The sequence below is a fragment of the Strix uralensis genome, chromosome 6 (genome assembly GCF_047716275.1).
Source record: "Strix uralensis isolate ZFMK-TIS-50842 chromosome 6, bStrUra1, whole genome shotgun sequence".
Lineage (NCBI taxonomy): Eukaryota > Metazoa > Chordata > Aves > Strigiformes > Strigidae > Strix > Strix uralensis.
The window spans coordinates 37,820,737-37,841,151 of NC_133977.1; the positions used below are offsets into that span (position 1 = coordinate 37,820,737).

The window sequence follows — 20,415 nt, forward strand, 5'->3', positions numbered from 1 at the left end:
TAAAATGGTGAGCAGCTAGAGTCAGCTGTGGGCTGTGTTGCAGTCACATAATGGAAAAAAAATGTATGAACATTGGAACTTGGAATAAAAAATACACACGCCATGCAGCTGTATTGGAAAGATCATTGGGGGAGCTTAAATACTGAATGCTTCAAGTCTCCCACACTTAGACTGGTTTCAAACTCCATCTGGTAAAGAGTCCACGGATGGAAACATTTTGCCAGGACTTTGTGCCGCTCTCAGAAGCCTCACCTCACCCTGGCATCTCCTTCTCAGTGTGCAAGAGACGGCGCACCCATTTACCGCCGTACTGTGCCCCCTATTTATGTTTATCCTTGTCAGGACTTGCACATATTGTATTAGTTTACTGATTATGGAGATTGTATTTAACGAAAATCCTGGTAAATCTGTTGCCAAAAAACTGGATATTGTTTGCACCGAACAGACTCCAGCTGTTCAGGCTCACTGTATGTCCTGCTTTGTCTCATGACCCCTTGGCTCGGAGCACTTTCCTCCCAGGAGCCTCGCTGCAGGACCTCAGCATCTGCCTCCAGCACGTCTGTCAACAGGTTTGTGAGGAGGGACGCTTCAAAGCAAAAAAGTGCTGGACACAACCACTGAAACAGTAATACCACCTTTAAAAAAAAACTGTACCATGGTATGAGCCTTTGGTGTTTCAGCAAGTACCAACTGTTGCTTGCAGTGTAAGTAATCAGTATGGTGGAGCTTTGAAGTGGAAGCTGCTCAATCACTAGAGACCCCTCCCGGCTTTAATTTCCTCCCCACCTCCAGAGGAGGGAGGAATCAATATTATTTGCCCAAGGCCACGCTGCAGGCTTGGATTCTGCTTGATGGGTCTGCGCCAGTCCAAGGAGGTTGGTATTTCTGGTCACTTGCCCATTTTAGACTAGGCTTTGCCTTTACTCCAGTCCCTGCTCTGGGGGGTGGCGGCAGGTGACAGTCCTGGAAGGCCTGTGTTGTTGAGCTCAGAATACCAGGGTTGATGGCAACAACTTGCCAAGCTAACTTAGAAGAGCAGCCCTTTGTGCAGGCCTTAGGTAAAATGTACTTTCAGCCTCCCTTCATGCCTGTGGCAGCTCCCGCCGCCGCCGGGCTGAGCCCAGTGGGTCACTGCTCCCCGAAACGGGTAACACCCAAGAACCACTCAGTGCTGCCTCAAATACCAGTATTGTGGCTGAAAGGAAAACAGCAGCTCCCAAACGTGGGAGGAACAGGAGAGGGGAAAGATCCCGGGGGTGTCGGCTATTTGATTTAATTATGGTCTGCAATTGCGTAACCTGGACCCACATGCCAGGCCGCAGGAATGTGTTTTTGTGCGCTACTCCTGCATGGTTACTGCTCCTCCGTAAGCAGCCACAGGCACGGCGATGTGCTTTGTCACAGCACCACTTGCTGGCAACTCCCCTCACACAGACCAGCAGCAGAGAGGAGGAGTGGTGAGAAATTACAGGTGCTGCGAGCACAGCAAAACACTTTCCGACATGCAAACTCCGGCTGAAGCATCTACACAAGTCGATGTACCCTGAGGATAATCTCTGGTCAAGTAGCTTCAGTGTTTCCTGCTCTCTGTTGCCGCAGAGGCAGCTTGCTGCTATCACAGCCCTCTGTTTAATACTCCATCCTCAGAGACTTCAAAAGAAAATGGATAGTGAAGACATTTCTGGAGTATGAATTTGACTGTCTAAGAACAATGCATTGCCAGGCTGGGAACAAACATTTCTGCCTTGTGTGTTATTAAGGCTTAGTACTTGTCTTGGGACCTGGCACTGGCCCCCAAAAAGGGACACCAGAAATGTCTACACTTTTTCCCCGGCAGCTGGGAGTGCAGCAGTGCAATGGTATCATTAGCAGTGAGGAACACTGTGGTACCTTCCCCGATGCAGGTATGCCTGGAGCTGAATTTGCCCATGTCTGAGGAGCTTCTCGTCTGGGTCTTTGCTTCAGGTCCAGTTCTGGAACGTCATTTGCAGCAAGGAGCTTCTTTTGAGGCTCCATTTTTCCACCACGGTTGGATAACGCTTATTTATGGCTTACCTATTACTGCTAGAAGTGAAACGGGACTAAATTAGTGAGGGAGGATGTTAGTCTGGTGATTTCTTGCTCACAATCTGGGTTCAAAAAATCTGGCCAGAAGTAGATCATTATCATTTTCTGTTATTAAAATACACCTCATGCCTACCTGCTGCATCGGGGCATGGCTTGGGACTGGAGGCTGCAGCTGCTGTAATCCTTACTGTGAGAGTTTCTGATAGCTTCCTTCTCTGCTGAACAATACGGCCAAATTCAAAGCATCTGCTCAGATTCGTAGTCACTTTCAGGGATTAATCTGCAATTCTGAGTTTGGCCAGACTTTAGTAAGTGTCAGTTTGCAGTCTCTGCACTGGCAAGGGCTGCTCCTCCTACAAACACCGAAGCTCCTTCCTCGTGTCCTGTGCATGACAAAGAGGATTTGGCAAGTTGCTGTGGCCTGTGATCACCAAGCAAAATATGATGTTGGCCCGTGCCAAGTTTCAGGTGATTAGTTCAAGTACTTTTAAGCTATTTCAGTTTTTGAGAAGTCCACCTTCACTCAGCTGAGTTGGAAGCACACTTGTTATCTCACAGTTAGAAAAACCAACTGGCACAGACATTTAATAAAGAAAAATTCGGAAACTGTTACCTTTGAGGGTGGCTGGCTACAGCAGAGTATCTCAGTAAACTGGAGAGCAGTTATTTTCTATTGTCAGGCACCATACAAAGTCTCCCTGATGCTAGCTGGCTTTGTCAGCATGTATTTGCTTTCATTTCTGAGTATCATTATTTCCTGGTCTTTTTCCTTTTAATTATACAAGTTATTTCAGTTATTTTCTTGTATTTACCTGCTAAAACTCAGAAATGCTTTGAAGCACCTGTGGTAACTGAAAAATTTCTGCCATGGGTTTAAACTAATCTGATAAGAAAGAGTATGATTAACTTGTTTAACCACATCTTTTCAAAGGCTACGCAGCTGGAGTCTGTACTTACAAACATCCTCTAAGAGCATTCCGGTGTTCCAGAAAGTGTGAAACTTCATTTACTCAGTGTTTAACCTTGCTTCATGCATGACCACATCTGCGTAGTCCTGTGCTCCTATTTACACTCAGCATTTTAACAGGATTATTTAATGTTTGAGCTGGGTGTTGGTCTGAATGTCCTACATACTTTCAATGGTCCAGGACTTCCGTATCGCAAAGGTTACTCCAGGAGTTGAGTATCTTGCCACAGCCAGTTACACCTTCTTGCTCACCTTCTGAAGCAGTTGGTGCTGGCCTCTGCTACAAACTGGCTGCTGGAGTGCATGGCCCTGCAGAGCAGCACTTTTAGTAGTTCCCAAGCATCATTCTAACAACTATCAGTGGGACTGGAGAAGTAATAAAGCTCCTGGAGAGATGGAAGAAGGTAAGCAGTACTAATAAAACTAACAAAACCATGAAATGTCATGCTAAGTTCAGGCTCTGGTTCTTTGATTCGGATGCTGAAGATGCCTGACAAAAGCTAGAATTTTCTGTTTCAAGCAGAACTAAGTGTCATCTTTCCAATATTGTGCACCTCATATGGGCACTGTCAGGTCAGTGAAACCTTCAGGTGATCTCTTCCTACATTTGGAGTTGGCTTTTACTAAAGATCCTTAAAGATCTGGCTGAGAACCTGCTAAGTGACATATGGGAAACAGAGTTTTAGCATCACATGGCACCAGTAAACAAATCAGTGTCCCTACTGTCCATCAATCACCAAACAGTCTAACTGTATAGCTACTCTAGTTTATGTAGTCTATTGTGTAGCTAGAAATGGGCATTTCTGGCTACTTGGCTACTTACCGTGCTCCTATTTCAAACTCGACAGCAGCCTGTCTATTTTTTATCCACCTGTGATAAACAGAAGCAACAATACTGGTTCTGTGTTGTGAAAACCAACCTGGAATATATAAAATAAAGAGAAAATGGATATAGCCAGAGAATCCAGTTTAATAGGCTGCTATACAGGAAGACTTTGTTCTATGATACATTCTGGAAATAGTTTTCAAATGTTCCTTACAGATACTGTATAAAATAGATACCAGTTTTATTGATTATACATCAAGATTCTTTGATAATTTAACCTGCTATTAAGTAATCTATAAGATGTGTGATGGAAGGTGAGCAACACTTTACAGGACAATCTAAATCTAATAAATAGATCTGTATCATCTCACCACCAGATTGAGCCACTGCTGTGCCATCGTCAGACTACAGAGCAACCACAAAGTCACACACGCTGGTACATCTGCGTATAGTGTAACAGAAGATGAGAATCTCATTCCTCAAGCAGCTCCTCTTCCTTGCACGACTTCTGGGCTTTGGTCTGTACAGTAATACTGTGTGTGCTTGTTTGGTCCATGCAAAGCTATGAACAGTGTCTTGTTAAGAAAAAATAGAATTTGAATTGAAGAGGTATAGTTTCAGTTAATTTAGGATTAAAATGAAGTATCTCTCTGATCACAGAAAGGTTTGTACCTGCTCTTTCTGTGCATCTATTTGAATGGGGGGGAGGAAGTAGCTACTTAAGTGTTTTAAGCAACACAGCTCTTGGTGTCCAGACTCTACACAGGATACTCTACTCTGTTAGCCAAAGAGGTTAGCAAGGATTGCACTTCTGTTACAGCATGTGTTTGGGAAAGTACAGGCCAGGGGAGAAAAAAAAAAAAACCAAGATCTGAAAATGGCACTTCTTTACCCACAGGCTTATCACACCATTAAGAACACTTTCACTCTGGAATATACGACATGGCAGCTGGGTTAAAACTGCAAACTGCATGTTTTCTATTGTCACAGGAATCAATAGCATACTTGAAAAAAAAAAATGCCGCTGTTTCGCTGAATTGCAAGCAGTGTGCACATATGCCAGTTTTACAGAGAGATTTCCCATTAAAACAAACTTCAACAAAAACAGACCACGGGAAACAAACTGCATATTTAGTAAAATACCATTGGCACCACTTGCCAAAATGTACGATGCTGTAGTTTTACAGTCCTGACAGAGGAGAGGGTGTGATCTTCACTCAAACATCTCATAATGGCGTGTTTGCCTTACACGGGGTATCATATCGATAAGCAACCTGCAGAGGAAAGCACAGGAGTGTTGATGCAGAGACACAGGAAAGCCCTGGGACTGGGGTGTTCTATTTACTTATAAATAGTGATTTATTTTATAAATAAAAAAGAACTCACATGTAGTAACAGCCTTATCTTGCTTTCTCCTGATCAGAATTAATTCTGCCCCAGAATTAATTCTGTCCAAAAGGGAGCGTAAAACAAACTGTGTGGAGAGGGGCTCTCCTTCAGGAAGCTTGGACGTACAGCTGCATTGAGAAACTGAAATGCACAGCAGCCGTTGCTCTTGGCTGGAGAAGCCATGGAGGGATTAGTGGAAAAGGAACAGTTGTAGCACCCTGTTTCACACCAGACCGCTGCTGGAAGAAGGTACCCAACTGTAGAGGAGAATTGCAGTAGTTTCACAAACTGTAAAATCGGGTGGTTGCCAGAACAGAATTTAGTTTTATTCTTCGCTAGCCTTCATTGTGTCTTGGTGACCCAATGGCTGAGTGCACTGTCGAGCAGACCGATGGCATGTATGTAGCATGAGTTTCAGTGGCTGTACAAAACGTTTCTGACACCATTTGGTATGTTTAAATAAATATTTTTGTATGGATTTATCTCTACAGTTTTCCAGAACAGCTAGTTTTACAATGGAAATAGTGATTATAGTTATTTTTCCAAGAATGATATTCCCCATGAAAATGTTAATTTAATTTTCCAAGTTAAAAAAAAAACCCACACAGCTTCCAGATGATGGCTTACTGCAGCCTGGCCAAGGTCTGCTTTTCAACAGGCACGATTCCAGTTAACTAAGATGCTACATCTGCCCCTTTCTCTCATGGTAAAAAGTGCAATAAAATGCAAAACTCTTCAATTCCATGCAGCTCAGGGAAATCATGGCAGCAACCAAGTGCATGGGCAGAGCTTCATTTGATTTTATTCTATTTCTGGTGTCATGAATCAAGAAAGTATCTTAAAATTCAATAGAAACAACGTTTGAAACACGACTGGCTAACCTCCAGTTCAGAAGTTGCTGTAGGGTAGGGCTAGGATGGAAATCACTATCAAGGTCATTCTTTAAACGTGGGCACCTCAGCTTTAACCTATACTTTCTCTAGAAAAACACAGTGCTTAGAAATGTTCCATAAAAGCAGCATGGAGTTATTTTTATCCAGGATTTGTGGTTATTTTTCAAATATTTCAAAGCCTGTACTTCCAAATTCAGGTATACAGAAGTCTTCTAAAAATTATTCAGATTTCTTTTTAAGTCCTGGCTTCTTCCCAACTGATGTGAGACACACAAGCTTTTATCCCTTTCCACACACTCTGCTCCAGTATTGGCAGCTCATCTAATAAATACCAGTGACTGATTTTACTGGAGTTATATAAGCCTTTAAGAGCTATGGCTTACTGCATTAAACAGACAGCCCATCTGCTGTACATACTGCAATACCTGCTAGCAGGAGGTACTCACTTGATTCCATAGGCAAATATTGTAAGTCCAATTAAAACTCCTATACTGCCATCCAGAAACCAGACAGAAGAATTGTGTTTAAAAACTTCTGCGCTAAGAAGGATGGAAAATCCCATTATTCCACCTACAAGGGAGTTGAAACCTAGAAAGGAAAAAAAAAAAAGAAGGAAGAACCATATCTTAAGGAATTTGCTTTAACCATCTCACCTAAGAAGAGATAACCTGTAGGGAGACAAGGTGTTATCATACCAGTAACCCCGGAGAGGAGCACAGACCTTACGCAGTGGCACCTGTGGGCTACTGCTGTGCATTAAGGAGGAGGTGGTGCAATTTGTTCACACACAGTTAGCCAGAGGTCTTTGTCACGCTTCTTTTCAACAAATCAAACACAATAGTTGGTGTCTGACCAGTGTATTTTAAGACCTCTGACAGTTGTCGTGTCTGATATAAATAACTTCACATTAATTTCCCTGTACTGTGTGTCTTGATTTGGTCACTCCTAATTTTTTCAGTCTCTGTTTAGTTCCAAATCCCAACTCTAGCTGCTGTTTAGTTCACAGGGCTTTCACCTCTTGATGCTAATTTTCCAAGCAGCAATATTCCTTCAAAATATTGGACCTGCACTTATCTCTCTTGTAATTTATCGTCATGAACGAAGTATCTTTGCGCTGTGAAAGAGTGGCTGGCTGGCTGCAGCCCTGACTACGACTGCTGCAGCCCAGTTACCTTCCACAGAACCTCTTCATAACACACATACCGTTGCTGCATGTGCAAATACCCCCGGTTAGAACTTCAAAGGCCACTTCATAAGGTACCCAAAGGTTCTCACTTTCTCTGAAAAGGAGCAAACTGGAGTCCAGTAAACCCAAGGAGCTCATGAAAAGGAAAATGGTTTTGCACAGTAACATTTCAGACCTTCTCTTGAAGCTTTTTACCCCATTCCATATATTTATTTACATGGATTTAGCACTGTAACTTAGAGCTGCATACACTGCTGAATGCATTAGGGAAGACATACAGGATAATCCTAGCAGGATTTTCCATTTATGCCTTAGATATATCACAGGACCTTCCTATCTATTATTCATAATTTTTATGAACATCCTTTTAGATTCCTCTTTCTTTTTTAAATCCTTTCTCTCTGCCTCCAAGGTTCTCCCTTCAAAATTCTCCCATTGGAGCTTTTGGAATACTTAATGCCATTTTTCCTTCAACTCATTTGACTGGTCTTTTTTTGGGTTTAAGTCATTCCTTGTGTTCATTTTTTTTCCCCAAATTCCTTTTTCGGATTTTTTTTTTTCTCAATAACCCAAAAGACATCACTGTTGTTCTACACAAAAAAAGTGTCACTGATGATGCATTCATTTGGTAGATACATATATTATTTAACAAATGAAAAATCAAACTTGAAACATTCTATATTGCTTGGTGAGTCAACTCTAGTCAGCTGCTGCTTATAGGACTTAGCCAGTTTTTTCCAATCCCCCGTGACTGCCAACAACCACATACCTGACACTTATTCCTGAATGTCTCCTTTGATCCAGACCTCTCACATCCAGTCCTTACCTAAACCATGTTAAGTCTTTCTGAAAGACGGAGCTAAAACTTGACCTTTCCTAGGTATCCCTATAGCTGAAATACTTGTATAAACCATCGATAGTTTGATTAAGATTCACCAGATCCCTGTCAGTAGGTATTTAAATGCAAAGGAAACCCTGTCACGGAAGCAAGTCTGTGGCAGAATGAGGCATACAAAGGTTTCGGGCTTCCAGCCCTGCAAAGAAAAGGGTGCTGAGGGGTTTTTTTAGACTGTGGCAGTGCATTCTACCATTGGAATCACAGGCATTGCACGTAAATGCCTGATTATTGGATTAATTATATCAGTATAGTTAAACTAATATAGACACAATTACTCTGTCAACACTCTAGTCTAGAAGAATCCTGATCCTTTTTTTTTATTCCCAGGCAATATAACTTATACTGGTAATACATGTCAATGAAATATATATTTTGTGTGTGTGTATACATATAAAGAATATATAAAGAATAGTAAATATAAATTAATTAGCTATAAATTTAAACCAGTGTTACTTCCCCTGCTCCTGCTTAAGTCAGAATCCATTGGCATGATATGCAAAAGCAGGAACAATACATTTTCTTGTTGTTATTGGCTGATGGTTCCAAATGATCTAAAAGCTACTTACAAAGGAAATTGTTTTCTTTTCCTGACTGTCATTCAGTCAAACCTTTCTTTGCCAGTGGGGCAGGAAATCATGTAATGGCTGCAGGTATTAATCCAGATACCATGTGCATAAGGCTAGCACAGGAAAAAACAGGTGGCTGAATCTGGGAAGGAAACAGGTATCTAAAACCTACAGGAAAGTTGGCTGACATCACCTAACTGTCACATATCTGCATTTGTCCTCCGAGATGTTACAAATTCAAGATAGGAAATGGCTGGTTTTATTATCCAAAAGGCCATGAGCTTTTGCTATAAACAAATTGTACAAATAATGTTTTGCCTCACGAGGATTCATACATTTAGGCTTTAAAGAGTTATTATTGTCAAGTCCTACTCTAAAACAAAATTATTCTTTAAAAAAATTGTTAATAGAGATTGACATGTATGAGAGAAAATTTGCTGTTTTGAAAATACACCTATTTTTCAGGAAGAAAAATGTATGCTCTTGTTACTCAAAACAGTTTATTGGTCTATAGCCAGTGATCGCAGGAGGTAAATTAGCAGGAAACAGAAAACACTAAAAAAAGATATGCAAGGGAGGGCTAAATCTGTCTCAGCTGCTGAATCACACTGTCTCCTCCTGATTGTTAATAAATCAAGTATATATGTAAATATATCCTGTGAAAGAAGATATTTAACCACACACAGCAAGATCAGCCTCCTACATTTTCTAAGGTAGTTCTGAAGGAGAGAAAAGAGAGATAAAAACCAGACCGAGGTAATTGTATACTTTATTCCCTAATTTTTTTAATCAAAGAACGAGCAATCTCCAGCTCAGAAGCAATATAATTAGCACAAGGATGTAATTATGGGGGAAGAGATTTCTGTGCCATACAGGAGACCAATTCAGAGTTAGAGTTATTCAGGAATTTTTCACCTAATATTTTGTCTGAAAAAACTGTTCTGTTTCAAAAGCAAGCTACATTTTTTTAAAGGGAGAGTTAATCCTTCACCTGCCTAGACACAGTTCTGAAACGGTCGCCATGGCCCACTTACACTCTGACAGCGAAGGAAGTCAGACTCACTGGTCCGTAGTTTCCAGGTCCCTTTCCAGAATCCTTTTTGCAGGTTAGAAAAAAAATTTTTTTTTTTTTTTTTTTTTCAAAATGGCTAGAGGGGCAGAGCTAATAGTAAATAAGATCAATGAACAGGCAGTAGCTTAGTTGTAACCCCCGCACTGCTGTTTTGATTCATTTTTTGCTTATTTTGTATTTAAAATATAAATACTCATGAAGTATTTATTTAAGTGGGATGATATAAAATATAAATACTCATAATATGTGTTATCACACATCACCAAAAAAAATTCTGAGTATGTTTAAGTTACCTAAAATAAAGCAATTGTATGTATCCCTAGAGTAAGGTGAAAATTCAATTTCCTTCAGGTGAAATCTTTAGCCGATTAAAATAATTTATGTACCACAAGCCATGAATCATTAACACCCTACCGTGTATGTTTACAGAGTATTTCAAACTGTCCTGTGCTTGCAGATAAAAACTGGTAGAGATTTGTAGGGCACTGTGAAATCTCTGCCATCGCTGTGGCCTCACTTGTTTGCAGAGTAGATCCCTGTGGCTTTCTGGAGATTCACAAGCTTGAGCCTTGTCAGTAAGAGGTGCACCTCTTTAAACATACCTTTAAGCTCAGCAACAGTCAGGTGTTACACACCCGAGCCCGCAGAGCAATGGCAGTGAGGTCTTCTGAGGATACAGAGGGTGAGATTCACCTTGTGCCGAGCTCCGGCGGGGCCAGAGGAGGAAGGCAGTAGGCAGGCAAAGGCTTTGTTTTACACATGCAATGCTCCACCAGCATTACTGAGTGGCAGGAAATGCACTACAGTGGCAAATTATGTCTATAGGGAGTACGTATGAGTGATGGAAGTGATTCCTGCTCAAGGCAGGGAGGCATTTTCTGCAACAGACTTGCTGCAGAGATGAAATTGTTTACCAGGCATAGGCAGTGAGGACAGATGTGACAACCAATGCTATATAAATTGGTGCCATATCCCCACTCTGTAGTGTAACCTCTGACTGACACTCACCTAATTTATTATATGCACTACCTGTAACTCTCTATTATTGCTTACTATCCACACACACATTAACTGTTTGACTTCCACCAGACGCACCCATTTCAGCTGAGGTATCTATAAAAGAGGCTAATGGTACCACAGACTGTTCTAGTGTTTGGGGTTTTTCTTCCATTTTCCAGTGACTTTTATTTCCATACTCTTTCACGGTTGCCCTCGTGTGGGGGTCACTAGTATCCTCTGTGTCTACAACATTCCCTGGAAAAGTATAAAAGCAGCAGGATCAACTTCACACTCACCATCAGTTATCAGTGCTCTGCTTGTAAGGACCTTTCCAAGCATGAATTTGATTACTGCCAAGACAGTGCAAAGGATTCCACTTAAAACGGAGACACTATACAGAAAGTCATCCTGAAAGAAAAGATGTCAGACATTAGTATATCTTCTGGTCATGCCCCATATACTAAATGACAAATAGTAGTAGTTATTGTGCAATTATTTGTGCCACTGAAGTACACAGCCTGAGAAAAAATTTCCCGAGTTATGACGTTCACAACAGCTGGTGCTTATTTTGCTTATACTGTTGTCTGTAATTGCTTTTGCAAGCATAATTAATGACAGTTCAAAGCAACAAATTTTGAATTGACCCAAACTCCTCAGAATCAGGAGGTTTTATACCTGCAGGGCGGGCTGCAGACTGCCTAGTAATCCAGTGTTTAATGCAATCAGTAATGAAGTCTCTGCATGCAGGATAAAGGCTTGAGAGCAGAATCTCACTTACCAGACCTTTGTTGATTTTTGTTGTGAGAAATAACCATTTAATATTGTTTCTGATTGTTGCTTGCTTTGGTTTTGTTTGGTTTCCTTCTTCTACAGTAAAGGCTGATCCAAGCTACATCCATAAGAGTTTTAATACTGATGTGCAGTCAGGTTTAGCTCTTTCTTAGAAAATAAACTTTCCATGGACTTGCATTTCACAGCTACAAAAATATCCACATTGCTTAACTGGAATGTGTAACACAGGCTCCGTAGGCTCCCTCAACAAAAAGCTGTGTGTCTATGTAGGGCAAATAAGAGTAATTACTGTTTAACACACATTCTTTAAAAGGTCATCTGGAGGCACCTACCTCTTTCTGCTGACTATTCTGTGTTTGGTTGGGGTGGGAGGAAACACTCCTGGGCACTGAAACTCCGGCACTGCAACGAAGTGCCTACAGGGAGACTCCTTCTCCCCGCCGAGGTACATCAGCCCATGGGCTGTGCAGAAAAACCCAAGCGAGCTCTTAGCATGCTTGCCTGCCATCTAACCACAGAGCTTTGAAACAGATTAATTTATTACTCTTAATAGAAGCTTTAATTTCAGGTGTTGCAACATCAGTACAAATAAGGAAATAACAAGTTTTGGGTGGGTTTTTTTGGGTGGGTTTTTTTTTTTTTTTTATCTGCAGATGTAAGTGGGCCATTGGGACCCTGTTACTGATTAAAACACTCTGGCAAAAATCCCCGTTGCTAGTAAACACTGTCATGATGATTATCATCAGCTCCATCCATTTTCATTATTTTAGCAGCAATTCAAAACCCAAAGAAATCAAAAAATGGTTTTGAAAGCTGTTTAGGAAGATACTGGGAATTAGATTACTGGTATAATATACTCACATCCCTAAATAAATCATCCAATATATTTTTATGCTATTTTTTATGTCATATAATTTTCCAAAGTCTACTTCATTCAGTCTCAGTCATGAGCTCATTCTCTCTAGTCCTGGTACAATACTGAATATTAAGACAAAATGCACTGAGGGAAAGAGAGTAAAATAGAAGCAGTGAGGACACAGAACTCAAGCATTGGGTAAAGGTACGATAAAAAGCATTTGTAAAATTATTCTAACAAAGCAACTGGAAAATACCCAGGCAATTTTGGAGTGCTAGGGAAGAACTAGTTTAATTGCTGTCAGGCTAGCAAAGAAAGTTGTAAGCTTTCAGAAGATCTGAAATGACAACAAGGGTCTAAAAGTCCAGATAAGCTTTGCAAAAAGCACTCAAAATTTGAGTTCCTTGACAATTCATGCCTCTAAATTTTGTGCATCTTTCCTAAAAATGCATATTTAGCATGCTCAAAAACTTAATTTTGATAGCCTGACAAATTCTGATTGGTCTTGAGATTTTAATCTAACCTCATCTAATATTTCATTAGATATTTTACCTAATATTTAATATACAGCACCTGTATAAGACTTCAGAATAATCTAAAGCAGAATGATATGCTCCAGCAACCTAGTCACCTCTATCCCAACCTGCCGAGTTAGCAGCCCGAGTGCCATTCCCACACTATCATACAGAACGTGAGCTTCCCATAGATGGGCAAGTTTGGTTTTTACTTTAATCATTTGTAACAGTAAGCGTGGCAAACCAACCTGCTTGTGATGTTCTCAAGAGCATGAAGGCCCCTCACTCACTAAATGGTGAGCGAGAGGCGGATGAAAAGAGCAATGCAAAGGGGTGCACCAACCTGACGTGCTCTCAGCTGTGCACAGGCCCCAGCTCTTCACAAGCAACGTGTGTCAGGCAAGTGCTCAATGGAATAATCAGCAGTTCCACACTGTGTTTCTCTTGCATCTCACTTGCCAGTGCTCAATGACTACACGACTTCTCTTCTTTCTTCATCACCCCACAGACCCTTCAAAAATATGCTGATGGCTCCCAGGCATCCCTAACTCCTGTCTTTGTCTTCCTCCTCAGCAAAGCACAAGCTTTGCCATTAGCACAGGACTGAATAGTGTAGACTCAGGAGAGGTGACAGCATAAATTACTTTGCTATCGAAAGTTATGTTACTGTCAGCCTTGGGCTACAAAATGCAGTGTTCCTGCACCTATGAAACTCTTGGGGATGGACCTGCAAACAATTACAAATTCACATAGTTTGGAAAAAACTATGAATACCAACACAAGACATTTTGAAAATTATTGATGTAGATGTTCAAAAGTCCAATTATTAATTCAGAATCTTGAAAATGTTATGCTTTATTCCCTGTGCAAGTTTTTATCCTCTGCATGGCACATTATTTTGAGCTGGTTTGTTTTCTTCTTGTCATGGCATGTACCATAGATTTTCGGGGTGAATTCCGGTTTTTTTCCTGGATGTGTCACTAAACTCACAGTATGTGGAAATGCACCTTGTCATTTCTTTCAGCTATACAGCTGTGATCAAAATTAGTCTAGCTGCTTTACTAGAATACAAGAATGACTTACACGTGACACAGATTTCTGAATCAACTCATAAAGTGAATTAATGAACAGACTTTTTACAGAGAATTCCGGAACTAGAAAAATCTTCATAAGTTTAGTGGTTTTTTTCATTGAATAACAGAAGACAAGCTCATTTGGTTGCTAATACTAACCTAATAACCACTGATGATGCAGACCTGACAAATCAAAGCTCCTTTGTTATCACAGTGGACACGGAAAGGGAATAAATTAAAAAACCCTGCTCTTAATGTAAACGTCTCAGTAGTTTCGTGCTTTAGACTGTGCCAAACAGCTTTTCAGAAAACGATATTCCTTTTTTCAGCTCTAAACCCTTAAATCTAAATCATATCCCAAATCACTCTCCAGTTGTGTGCAGCTTTTCGCAGCAGCCACGGGGAGGCGGCAGACACCGCAGTAACTCGGTGCACGGTGCATGAAGACAAAACCGAAGAGAAAAAAAAAAAATCTTTTAAACTCGCTTTCCTCAGTACTTTGCTACGCTTTCTGGGTGTCCAGGCACCCAAGAGTTTGAAGAAGAAGAGTGAGGCTACTTGCCACTAACGAGAAGGTTTTGCAGGTGTTAAGAGATCAGGCCCACATCCGTGGCAAAGCCCAGCAGCACGGCCAGCCCCTGTGGCACGTTGTCCGAGCAGGTGAAGCGACAACAGGAGAGAAACAGCCCAAAACACTGCCTTGGCACTACTTCACTGCAACGATCAGCAGCTGGAACCAGTTGAGGAGAGAGGCTGCCTGCACTGGTACACTACAAGTCAGGACATGGTGGTAGGAAGCACCTGCTAAGAGGGGTTCAACAAATTACCTGAGGGAGGGCTGCTCTGGGCCAAGCACCTGGGCTGGAGCTGGGGCTGCGGGGGCAGCTGGCCGACGGGACCCACGGTGGACACACACACTTTGCTGCAGTGCTACGGGCTCCAAAGAGTTAAACACGTCATACTGTGGCTGTGAAATGATTCCCATTAAACTAACTCATCCTTTGGAGAAATGAAGAAAAGAGAAGCCATAATGGAGATCTAAATTAATAAAATAAGCCTGGCCATCTGGCACCATCTCCCTCCGGATCTTCCCGCAGTCCTGCCCTCTCAGTACCTCTTGCCTTCCCATCTGACAGTCATTAAGAGCACGAAGCACATCTAACCAGACTCACTGTACACATCCTTGGTGTTATTTTAATTAAAGCAAGCAGCAAATTGTGACAGATGATAAAAATTTAAATCCTGATCATTTCCATATGATAAAGGCTTCTCAGCATGGTAAATAAAAGCTCTTTCCATTTCCATTTCTTTTCATCATATTCCCTCATTACTACTACACTGTACATGAGACCATAATTAAAGGATGCATATATCTTATTAGATGGCTTCATGTATAAAACAGCACTGTACGTAAAGCAAGGTGCCCATCCTGGACTGCCATCTCATTACACAGCACTCTAATAGCTACAATGTCCCTATTTAAAATTTATTTTATGCAAGAATTTATGCTGTGACAGTTTCCCAAAAGAAAGCTTTCCCAGGCTGCTCTTCATTTGGCCCTAGAAAAGGAATAATAGAGGTCAGCAGGCAGCTTTCCTACACTTTATCCAAATACATTGTCCCCACCAGCGCAGCTGAAAAGATGGGTCTTCAAAACGTGACAAGAGTTCTGTCCCCGCTTTCAAGGATTTCACCAAAAGCAGTAGTAAAGTTATGGCTTAAGGAAAATTTGTTGATGATGATGATGTGACTTTGATCTCTTTCTGAATCAACTGTAGAGCTAAAAAAAAAAAAGCCACAGGGGATGCTTCAGGGCTTGGCTTATTAGGTGGAGATTTCGGCTGATTTGTGATCCTAATCTTTTCCTAGAATGCATCTCACTAATTCTGACCCTAAAACTTTGCCCTGATTTTGTATATTACTTCTACCAACTCCCCTCCACCCCCTCTCCTTTACAGTCCTGTCACTTCCACTTCTGGGATGTAAAAATATTCTCACTTCCCCTGAAGTGTACAGCACTGAGTACCATTCATCAGTATGGGAGGAAGAAGGCATGTTTGGTGTTCCTCCCCAGTGGTCACAACACATAATATTATGATTAAAATCAACATACGATCCTCCTCTCTGGCCCTCCTTGATAGCTCATTCCAGCATGACCTCAAAACAAGCTTCTCCTGCCCTACAACAGCTGCAGGTTTCTTTCCACTCTTCTGCCCTCTTTTTAGCTTCCTCTAGGAACTGGCCAAAGGCTGAACCACATCCTCACTCCTGCAGGAGCTGGGAATTACTGATACCACCTTCTCAGTGAAGCCAGTGTCTCATGGTGTTGCACCTCTTCTCTGCTGAGCCTTGCTCATCTCACCTGAGGAGGTAGGGACATGTTTCTGGAACACTACAGATGTTGCTGACAGAAGTGATGTCATGGCTAGCCCAAACTGAGCTGAGTTTGTGTTGTTAAATATTAATTTTGCCCACCTCAGCAACTCACCATCTGTCTCACAGGTCCTGACAATGACTCTTCTTCAGTCCAGGTGACTGGTCACTGTCCTCCCCAGTGCCCATTAGGGCCTGCTACCACCCTGATCCCCATCTCCACCTCCACATGCTTCCCATTGCCTCCCACTCCTCCAGGTCCCTCAGCAGCTCTCGTGTCATCTGGGTCTGGATCACTAAAAGCCACTCTGTGTAGCACGTTACTTAATCAGAAAGGACTGGTTTCCCCTGCCCCTCTCCTCCTGAACGATTCTTTTTATATAGGTAGGAATGGAGATGTTTCTAACACAAACATTTAAAAAAAAAAAAAAAAAAAAAAAAGAAAAAGTCCAAATCTCTATCACACTTTCTCCAAAGTAATAAATAGTTTATGTAATCAGTCTAGAGGGAGCTTCTGGGAAGCCGGAGGGTCTCTCTCACCAGCTAACTTCAAAAGGGACAAGAGTTTTAATTGCACTTCACTGTCAGAAAACAAACTGACAGCCCAGTGTCTGACTCAAGTAGGAGACAGTCTCTTCACATGGAGATATAAAGATCTATTATTAGTACCACAAAAAAAAAACAAAAAACAAAAAACAAAAACCAACCCTTAGGAATGTTTGAACTTGTATATTTGGTGCTAAAGCACTGTGACAAAGCAATTCCACAGTGAAGAACAATTCTTCAGGAAACAGATAACAAAGACAGGGTGTGCTGAATGCCATGATGGGGGCACCAGGGCTGGGAACCAAGGGGCTGTGAACTCCAGACAACTATCTTAGGTGACCTCAGGACTCCTGCAAAGGGTCTGCTTGAAACTCTAAGATCACTCGTGCTTCCCATTTTCATCTACATTTTTTTAGCATCAAACAGCTATAAAACATAATTTAAAATGCTATTTGTCCACCCTTGGAAGTGTCTCTCTAGTGTGACTGTCATTTCTCCAGTTAGCAGGGGATTGCGACCAGCAAGACACTTCACATAACCTACCAAGTGGCTAGCAGTTGCCAGCTTTCATTTCTTATCACTGTGTGGTAAATTCTGAAAACAAGACTTCCCACCAATCACTTGAGCAAAGACTGAAGTGTAGTTGACATGTTTTTCCTAACCCTGGCTTACTAGCTAGTTCACGTATCCACAACATTCTCGCCAACCTTTAAGAAGTACATGTATTTTAGGGTTAAATTAATTGTTTAAGGCCAAACACCAAACCATACATAATAGGGAATAATTATAAAACAGGATTCTAATGTATAATTAATGCATATGGTACTTTGATTTGAAATGGTAAGCAATAATATATATATATATGAGAGATTAGAAATGTACAGGTAAGTATGTATAAGGACATATATTATGTATATATAGACACATGTATTATTTGTTCTAATGCTATTGACCTATCATTCAACTGTTGACATTGTTAAATATATTTATGATGTATTTGTTATAAATGATTAAATTAGTAAATAAATTAGAACTCATAAAGCTACACTGTGCCACCCCTAGCTTCCCATTTCAACTGTAATCAATAATATATGCTAGAATTACACGCAGCCTAATCTTTCAAGTGATTTCATTTATAAAAGCATTGGAGGCGCCACATCAGATATGCTGCGTATCTTCTGTACACAAACTGATTATATTTTTCCTTCTTTGTTCTGCAGGAAATGTCAGAAATATGGCATGATGCTTGCTTACTCTCGCAAAAAAGTGTCCTTTGCCATACTAATGAGGACAAATGCCAAACTGCATTGACATTACATGTGTTATACTATTACCTAGGGAAATGCAAGCAGTAACTGAATAGTAAATGGATATTGATTTACAACCCCAGGTGAAATTAAAACAGTCATTCTCAGTGTGGCTGGGTTGGGTTTTTTTAGCCTTCTTTAATAAACAAGAAAAGTTTTGCAAATTCTTTGTGGCAATAGTCAAAATAAAATACACAATTTACACTTGAATTGTATTTATATCCAAGAATATATAGTAATCGACACAAAGAAGGTAAAGGGGCAAATGAAAAAGGATTTTTATCAGGGACGTGACAAGTATTAACACTAGCAAATGCAAACACAAAACAATGCTTGAAACCTATGCTTAATTTGAGTTTTAAACTCCTTTCCCGATATATTAACAAAACATTAAAAAAAAAAATCACTAAAATTTACACAGAAATCCAAGAATGATGTCATCAACAATATGCAATATCACTATTCCTCTTAATTTGTAATGAAATGTAACCAAATCCTCAGGGTCAGCACTGGCTGTGGATATAGCGCTCTGAAACTTCAATAAAGGAATGATAATTCCTTTTCCTAGTGGGAATTATCTTATTATGGCTAACATAGGTTGGAGAACAAATGCTGCGAGTAACAATAGGGGAAATATTCTGCATCTGATAGCTCGGGGGAAAATACCATAGTAAATCACTTCTGAGCCAACAAGAACTGATTCTATTTTAGGTTCAACACTCAACATTGTAGAAAAAAACCCTTAAATTACATGATCTAAGAAATATTCATTTAAAATTAAGTGGAAGGGTAAATGGAATTAAGGTTTTCTATTCCAAATGTCTAATACTGATTAGATTTGTAAGTCAGGTGTATTGAACAACAGCTAAAATTATCAGAAATCTTAATTCCAAACACCCGAGAATAGAAGAGCAGCTGGCCTACTTCTTCTAACACTTCCAGCAAGTGCATTAGGAACAAAGAAATGAGAAGCAAGGGGAGAGGGAGAAAAAAAAAAAAAAAAGGAGAAAGATCTGATCAACAAAAAATATTTCCTTAGGGGTCAAGAATATGAAACTAAAATAACAACTGCAGCATGTCACGCTGAAGCAGACCCTCAAAGAATAAAGATTCACGGTAATATAAGAAATACACAGCTATATAAAAAAATAGGAGAAGAAATCAGAAAGAAGTGGGATTTGTAGCAGTAAGGTTCCCACACATGAATGGCACATATCTCTTCCCTGTAAAAAATATTGTTTTCTTTGGATTTTGTGATCTTTCCATATTTTTTCAAGTTTTCCAGGTGTACAATAGGATGTTCACAGCTACTCCTCATTGCAAACATATTCATAGCGTTTGGGCAGATCCACTGTACAGCACATGCATAGAAAGTCTAAGACAGTGTCACTTAAAAATTCTGGGAAGGGCTGGGGGCACTGTAAGGGCTCTATACAGCACATGTACACCTACTTTTTACAGGAAATCTTACTCAAATATCTAAGCATCCTAGTTATATGATAAAAACAGGAGAGAAACAGTAAGATTTCCTTCAAAACCAACATGTTCCAAGAGAAGTGGAAAATGTCATCACATCTCTAAATTCACAAAATAAGAAAGCTTTAATTAAAAATATTTTCAGGCAAATGAGAATGGAGGTCACAGCTTGATAAAGAAAGTGACTTGCACGTATGTGTTGATGCATGCAGAAACTGCATCTACATACACACCCCCACACAAATTTGCCTCCAAAGGAAAATTAAGCATCTCTGCAAATTCAAGTTAAGGTTACATGACAGACAGATCCTCTCTGGAAGGGACATGAAAGCTTTATTCTCATCATTTACTCCTTGGTCCAAAAATCAGAGACCCATAATACTTTTAGTGAGCATCAGAAAATGTAATATCCAAAGCTTAAAAGATGTGGGAGAAAAAAATCCATTACACTTCTCACTGCATATATTCAGTATGGGCGGTTTCCAGACTTTTTTACAAATACCTCCCTTTGGTTGCAATATTTCTCCTACATTTACCTTATCATCAACCCTGTAATTCACGACTTCATGAGTTAATTAATTTAAAAACACAGTAAGCAGTAAAATTCTATGGAT

General features: G+C 40.5%; 1 protein-coding gene across 1 annotated transcript in view; it reads right to left on the reverse strand.

The window, feature by feature from the left end:
• Positions 1 to 3,986: 3,986 nt before the first annotated feature.
• TMEM163 (transmembrane protein 163) overlaps positions 3,987 to 20,415 on the reverse strand; it is a 105,321-nt gene continuing 88,892 nt past the window's right edge. Inside the window, exons 6-8 of the mRNA XM_074873720.1 lie at positions 11,160 to 11,271; positions 6,589 to 6,730; positions 3,987 to 5,134 (exon numbers count right to left, since the gene is read on the reverse strand). Coding sequence (XP_074729821.1) covers positions 5,074 to 5,134; positions 6,589 to 6,730; positions 11,160 to 11,271 — 315 coding nt within the window. The 3' untranslated portion in view covers positions 3,987 to 5,073. The remainder of the gene's footprint in view (positions 5,135 to 6,588; positions 6,731 to 11,159; positions 11,272 to 20,415) is intronic.